Source organism: Sapajus apella, unplaced genomic scaffold (genome assembly GCF_009761245.1).
Source record: "Sapajus apella isolate SASKATOON/1434 unplaced genomic scaffold, GSC_monkey_1.0 scaffold2434, whole genome shotgun sequence".
NCBI lineage: Eukaryota > Metazoa > Chordata > Mammalia > Primates > Cebidae > Sapajus > Sapajus apella.
This window is the reverse complement of record NW_022439360.1, coordinates 1-7,635: the sequence shown is the minus strand read 5'-3', so window position 1 is coordinate 7,635 and position 7,635 is coordinate 1. Positions and strand designations below refer to the sequence as shown.

Genomic DNA, 7,635 nt, shown 5'->3' with positions numbered 1-7,635 from the left:
TTTTCTTAACAATGTTGGCCAGGCTGGTCTGAAACTCCTGACCTCAGGTAATCTGCCTGCCTTGGCATCCCAAAGTGCTGGGATTACAGGATATTTCATAATCATCAAAGAGTTAATCCATCAAGTTTTAAAAGCCCTAAATGTGGATGCAGTTAGTACCTTACATGGGAGCTTCAAAATACATGAAGCCAAATCTGATAAAACTAAAAGGTGAAAAAGACAGATCCCCGATTAATAGTTGAAGATGTCCGCATTCTGCTGTCAGCATCTGATGAAATAAGGAAATGATGTAGAAAACCTGCAAGACTGGCTGGGCATGGTGGCTCATGCCTGTAATCCAGCACTTTGGGAGGCCCAGGCAGGTGGATCACCTGAGGTCAGGAGTTCAAGACCAGCCTGGCCAACATTGTAATTTTGTAAAAATACAAAAATTAGCTAGGCATGGTGGTGCATGCCTGTAATCCCAGCACTTATGGATGCTGAAGCAGGTAGATCACCTGAGATCAGCAGTTTGAGATCAGACTGGCCACCAACATGGCAAAACCCTGTTTCTACTAAAAATATAAAAATTAGCTGGGCATGGTGCTGCACTCCTGTAATCCTAGCTACTCGGGAGGCTGAGGCACAAGAATCACTTGAACTCAGGGGGTGGTGGTTGCAGTGAGCCAAGATCACGCCACTGCACTCTAGCTTGGGTGACGAAGTGAGACTCTGTCTCAAATTAAAAGGAAAACCATAGAAGGGGAGAGACCAGGGCTGGGGCTGGATTCCAGGATTTCTGACTTCCTTCCACGTTCTTTCCACCCTTCCTAAAGTTCATGATTCCAGCAGCGAGGTCATCATACTGCAGAAATAGTTACAGGCACCTGCTGGTGTATGTAAGGCACCTTCTGGGAAGGGCCGTCAGCTGTGTCCTCCTCTGATCCTGCCCTCTGGGGTTCTTTTCCTTGCAGGCTTGTCGGACGCCCAGCCGGGATGAGGCTGGGGTGGAACTGCTGATGACGTACTTCATCCAGCTGGGCTTCGTTGAGAGTCGATTCTTCCCACCCACGCGGCAGATGGGACTCCTGTTCACCTGGTAGGTGCTTGAGGTCTGTGCTGGCACTTCACATGCCACAGCAACCACAGCTTTGGAGCCTCAGCATCACAGATGCCCCTCTGTGGGTGCTCCCGTGTACCTCAGCCCCCTTTCCTATCTTGCATTTATCTGGGGGAAGTCTAAAAAGATGTCAGTACATTGGTATTTATTTATCAAGGGGATCCGGGGGGAGATGGCTCCAACAGACCGTGGCCTCTTGCTTCTCAGAACAAGGGAGCCAAGGAGAAGAGACATTTTTTCTTGCTTGTTGTATCATTGGGAAGCACGGGGGCTCTGAGGTGCAATTAGCCAGAAGCAAAATTCTTGTCTCAGATTAGACAGGGGCATGCGTGTGTATGTGTGAGAGAGAGAGAGAAAAAAAATCAGGTTTTGTTCAATGAGACAAAAGCACCAAACAGAAATAGATCAGGTTTCATTTGAAATGGGGTCTCACTATGTTGCGCAAGCTGGTCTTGAATTCCTGGGCTCAGGTGATCCTTCCACCTCAGCCTCCTGAGTAGCGGGACCACAAGCATGAGCCACGTACTCAGCTTTGATCAGATTTTAAAAATGTAAGCAGAGCCGGGCGCGGTGGCTCAAGCCTGTAATCCCAGCACTTTGGGAGGCCGAGGCGGGTGGATCACGAGGTCAAGAGATCGAGACCATCCTGGTCAACATGGTGAAACCCCATCTCTACTAAAAACTACAAAAAATTAGCTTGGCATGGTGGCACGTGCCTGTAATCCCAGCCACTCAGGAGGCTGAAGCAGAATTGCCTGAACCCAGGAGGCGGAGGTTGCAGTGAGCCGAGATCGCGCCATTGCACCCGACCCGGGAACAAAAGGCGAAACCCCGCCTCAAAAAAAAAAAATGTAAGCAGAATATTTGATTCTTCTCCCCAATTGCTGTTTCCAGACGGGATCAGGCATGTCAGGGTGGTATGACCTTAGATCCAGTCGCTATTTTCAAAGATTAATATAGTTTAAATACTTTGGAGGCCGAGTGCAGTGGCTCGTGCCTGTAATCCCAGCACTTTGGGAGGCCGAGGTGGGCGGATCACTTGAGCCCAGGAGCTCGAGACCAGCCTGGGCAACGTGGCAAAACCCTGTATCTAGAAACAATACAAAAATTTGCTGGGTAGGATGGTATGCACTTGTAGTTCCAGCTACTTGGGAGGCTGAGTCAGGTGAATCATTTGAGCCTGGAAGGCAGAGGTTGCAGTGGGCGGAGATCCGGCCACTGCACTCCAGCCTGGGTGATAGGAATGAAACTGTTTCAAAAAAGGAAACAACTTAAAGTTATTTTGGAGATGCACACCCTTTCTCTGAGTGTCCCTAGGAGTGTCAGTGAAAGGAGCACACCTCCTAGTAGGTCAGGGGTGTATCAGAATTAAAATTTTCCACGGCGGATGGATGGCTACTGATGCCTACCTGATAGAAAGCAAAGGAAAGGGAGGTGACTTTTCATAAAAATGCAGCAGGCTGTCTGCATGGCTGAAAGGGTGAAAGGCGGTTCTTCCTTACTCATGAATTAGGGAGAAGCTGTCTGCACACCCCCTGGTTCATGGGAACTTTAAAACAAGTCCTAGGGCCAAGCCCAGTGGCTCACGCCTGTAGTCCCGGCACTTTGGGAGGCTGAGGTGGGTGGATCACCTGAGGTTAGGAGTTTGAGACCAGCCTGACCAACATGGCGAAACCCTGTCTCTACTAAAAATATAAAAATTAGCCCGGGGTGGTGATGGGCGCTTATAATTCCAACTACTTGGGAAAGCTGTGGCAGGAGAGTTGGTTGAACCCCGGAGACGGAGGCTGCAGTGAGCTGAGATGGTGCCACTTCACTCTAGCCTGGGCACAAGAGCGAAACTGTCTCAATCAATCAATCAATCAATCAATAAAACAAGTCCTAGAATGGGTATGGTAGCTCACATCTGTAATCCTAGCATGTTAGGAGGCCAAGGTGGGTATATTGCTTGAGCCCAGGAGTTTGAGACCAGTCTAGGCAACACAGTGAGACCCCATCTCTGCAAAACAATTAGGGAAAATTTGCTGGGCATGGGTGGTGCATGCCTGTACACCCAGCTACTTGGGAGGCTCAGCTGGGAAGATCGCTTTTAAGCCCAGGAGGTCGAGGCTGCAGTGAGTCATGATCACGCCACTGCACTCCAGCCTAAGCAACAGATGAGACTTTGTCTGAAAAAATAAAGAAGTAACACAAATCCTGAGTTTTTAGATTTCAGGAAAAATTATGAGGGGTTAGCAATTACCGTATTTCATTTAGGAGGAGCTATATATATGTGTGTGTCTGTGTGTGTGTAGATATATACATACACGTATACACATACACCTTTTTTTATTGCATTTTAGGTTTTGGGGTACATTTGAAGAACATGCAAGATAGTTGCATAGGTACACACATGGCAGTGTGATTTGCTGCCTTCCTCCCCTTCACCTATATCTGGCATTTCTCCCTATGCTCTCTCTCCCCAAGTCCCTACCCCTCACTGTCCCCCCACCATTCCCCCAACAGACCCCAGTGTGTAGTGCTCCCCTCCCTGTGTCCATGTGTTCTCATTGTTCAACACCCGCCTATGAGTGAGAACATGCAGTGTTTGATTTTCTGCTTTTGTGTCAGTTTGCTGAGAATGATCGTTTCCAGGTTCATCCATGTCCCCAAGGACACGAACTACACACACACTTTTTTTTTTTTTTTTTTTTTTTTTTGTTTTACTTTTTCCCCCCGGCTGGAGGGTAGTGGTGTGATCTTGGCTCAATGCAACCTCCACCTCCCAGGATCAAGCCATCATCCCACCTCGGCCTCCCAAGTAGGGATTAAAGGCACATGCCACCACACCCCGCTAATTTTTTGTATTTTTGGTAGAGACAGGGTTTCACTATATTGCCTAGATTGGTATTGAACTCTTGAACCCACCTTGGCCTCTAAAGTGCTGGGATTACAGGCATTAGCCACCATGCCTGGCCCACATTTTTTTTTTTTTTTTTTTTTTGCAATGGAATCTCGCTCTGTTGCCCATGCTGGAGTGCAGTGGTGTGACCTCAGCTCACTGCAACCTCCGACTCCTGGGTTCAAGTGGTTCTCCTACCCTAGCCTTTCAAGTAGCTGGAATTACAAGCATGTGCCACCATGCCCGGCTAATTTTTGTATTTTTAGTCAAGATGGGGATTCACCATGTTAGTCAGGCTGGTCTTGAACTCCTGACCTCAGGTGATCTGCCCACCTTGGGTTCCAAAAGTGCTGTGATTATAGATGTGAGCCACCATGCTTGGCCTTTTTCTTTTTCTTTTTAAAGACAGGCATTACTTAGAGTGGCACTTTTTTTTTTTTTCTTACAAAGACCGGGTCTTGCTGTGTTGCTTAGGCTGTTGAACTCCTGGACTCAAGCAGTCTGCCCACCTCAGCCTCTCAAAGTGCTAGGATTACAGGCATGAGCCACTGCACTGGCCTGGTACCTTTTTTTTTTTTTTTTTGAGATGGATTCTCACTCTGTTGCCCAGGCTGGAGTGCAGTGATGTCCTCTCTGCTCACTGCAACCTCCGCCTCCTGGGTTTAAGCAATTCTCCTGCCTCAGCCTCTCAACTAGCAGGGATTACAGGTGCGTGCCACCATTCCCAGCTAATTTTTTTATTTTTAAGTAGAGATGGGGTTTCATCATGTTGGTCAGGGTGGTCTCGAACCCCTGACCTCGTGATCCACCTGCCTCAGCCTCCCAAAGTAGTGGGATTACAGGCATGAGCCACCATGCCTGGCTTGGCCTGGTACATTTTTTAAATAAGAGGAATTACCTGACACGTGATTATCACCCAGAGTCCATAGTTTGCATTAGGATTCATTCTTGCGTGTGCATATTCTGTGGCTTTTAGTCAGCGTAGAATGACAGTGGTTCACCTTTGCAGTGTCCTACAGAAGAGTTTCACGGCTGGAAAAATCCTCTGTGTTTTTCCTGTTCCTCCCTCCCTCTCCCTAAATCCTGGCAACTCCTGATCTTTCTTCTGTCTCCAGGGTTTTGCCTTTTCCAGAGTGCTGGAATCTTACAGTGTGCTGTACGGTAGATAGCAGTGTTCAGGTTGGCTTCTTTCACTTAGTAATGTTTCTTTTTAAAAAAAAAAAAAAAAAAAAAAAGACAGGGTTTCATCATGTTGGTCAGGCTGGTCTTGAACTCCTGACCTCAGGTGATCCGCCCGCCTTTGCCTCCAAAGTGCTTGGATTACAGGTGTGAGCCACCACAACCGGCCTACTTAGTAATGTTTCTTCTGCATCTTTTCATGGCTCGCTGGCTCATTTCTCCATTTTTAGTGCTAATATTCCATTGTCTGGATGTCCCATGGTGTGTTTATCCGGTCACCTGCCGGGGGATACCCTGGTTGGGAAACCTTATTTTTGCGTGTGGCTGTGGCAGTCAGTGTGATTAGTCCCGTCATCTTGCTTGGAAACAAAAGCCTCATTGCATGTGCATTCTGGAATTTTATTATTGAAATGAGGTTTTTTTGGCTTCTGTTGTTGAGATGGTGTCTTATTCTGTCACCCAGGCTGGAGCGCAGTGGTGCAATCTCGGTTCACTGCAACCTCCGCTTCCCGGGTTCAAGCGATTCTCCCACCCCAGCCTCCGGATTACAGGTGCCCATCACCACACCTGGCTGAATTTTGTATTTTTAGTGAAGACTGGGTTTTGCCATGTTGGCCAGACTGGTCTCGAACCTCTGACCTCAGGTGATCTGCTTGCTTCGGCCTGCCAAAGTCTTGAGATTACAGGCATTGGCCACAGTACCCAGGCAGCCCAGGAGTTTGACAGCAGCTTGGGTAACATAGTGAGACCCCCATCTCTACAAAAATTAAAAAGATTTGGGAGGTATGGTGGCATGCACCTGTAATCCCAGCTATTCTAATGAGGCTGAAGTGGGAGAATCACTTCAGCCCTAAATTTGGAGGCTGCAGTAAGCTATGATCATGCCACTGTACTCCAGCCAGGGCAACAGAGTGAGATCCTGACTCTTCTTCTTTTTTCTTTTTGTTATTTTCGGAGAGAGTCTCACTCTGTCACCAGCCTGGAGCACAGTGTCACGATCTTGGCTCATTGCAACCTCTGCCTCCTGGGTTCAAGTGATTCTCCCACCTCAGCCACCCAAGTAGCTGGAACTACAGGCCCGTTCCACCGTGCCCAGATAATTTTTTGTATTTTTAGTAGAAACGGGGTTTCACCACGTTGGCCAGGATGGTCTTGATCTCTTGACTTCATGATCCACCCGACTGAGTCTCCCAAAGTGCTGGGATTACAGGTGTGAGCCACTGCACCCAGCCACGATCCTGACTCTTTAAAAATTTAAAAAAAAAAAAAAATTTTTTTTACGTACACCCAAAAGTAGCATTAACTAGCCAAGTAATCTGTATTCTCGGAATGTATTTCTTTCCCATAGGTACGACTCCCTCACTGGAGTTCCTGTCAGCCAGCAGAACCTGCTGCTGGAGAAGGCCAGTGTCCTCTTCAACACTGGGGCCCTCTATACCCAGATCGGGACCCGGTGCAATCGGCAGACGCAGGCTGGGCTGGAGAGTACCATAGACGCCTTTCAGAGAGCCGCAGGTATGTCTCCTCTAGGGCTGCCTGGACAGAGCCTGGGGCCTGCCCAGGGCATCAGGGGACCCCCCCACTGAAGAGGGTCTACAGGTCATCCCTCGCAAGGGCCAAACTAGTCTCCATCACTGGTGTAACTCCCCATTAAGAAACTTGCTCAGTGGTTCATACCTGATGGCTGATGCACATGGTGAATCCTGTGGCTGACGATGAATCTTTTCCAAACAAGTGGCCCTTGGGATGGCAGTGCATTGACTGTTTCAACACTGTCATGAAGATCAGAATAACTTTTCCCAAATAGTGAAATTGTAGGCTGCTTTTTTTTGTATTAGGTGTACCTTATCAGTACATATTGCCCTCTGTGCCCTTTGTATCACCTGCATTCTGCCAACTTCTCCAGCTTGTGGTGGGTGATCTCAACCCTTTGTCAAGTGAGGCATTCAAAGGATGTCTCATAGCTCAGGTTCCTTCTTCTGGGAACTGTCTTTTTTATTTTATTTTATTTTATTTAGAGATAGAGTCTCGCTCTTTTCACCCCAGCCGAAGTGCAGTGGCACAATCTCCACTCACTGCAGCCTCTGCCTACTGGGTTCAAGCAATTCTCCTGCCTCAGCCTCCCAAGTAGCTGGGGTTACAGGCACCCGCCACCATGCCCGGCTAATTTTTGTATTTTTAGTAGACATAAGGTTTCCCCATGTTCACCAGGCTGGCCTCGAACTCCTAACCTCAAGTGATCTGCCTGCCTCAGCCTCCAAAGTGCTGGAATTACAGGCATGAGCCACTGCACCCAGCCTTTATTTTATTTTTGAGACGAAGTCTCACTCACTCTGTCACCCAGGCTAGAGTGCAGTAGTGAGATCTCAGCTCAGTACAACCTCCACCTCCCAGGTTTAAGCAATTCTTTTTTTTTTTTTTTTTTTTAAGGGGGAATTTCGGCTCACCGCAACCTCCACCTCCTGGGTTCAGGCAA

General features: G+C 48.0%; 1 protein-coding gene across 1 annotated transcript in view; it reads left to right on the top strand.

Annotated features, from left to right (window-relative positions):
- The window catches only part of LOC116547229 (rhophilin-2-like), a 7,995-nt gene extending 849 nt beyond the window's left edge, over positions 1-7,146 (top strand). The window contains exons 2-3 of the mRNA XM_032273245.1: positions 954-1,078; positions 6,508-7,146. Of these exons, the coding sequence (XP_032129136.1) occupies positions 954-1,078; positions 6,508-6,745 (363 nt within the window). The 3' untranslated portion in view covers positions 6,746-7,146. The remainder of the gene's footprint in view (positions 1-953; positions 1,079-6,507) is intronic.
- The last annotated feature ends 489 nt before the right edge of the window (positions 7,147-7,635 follow it).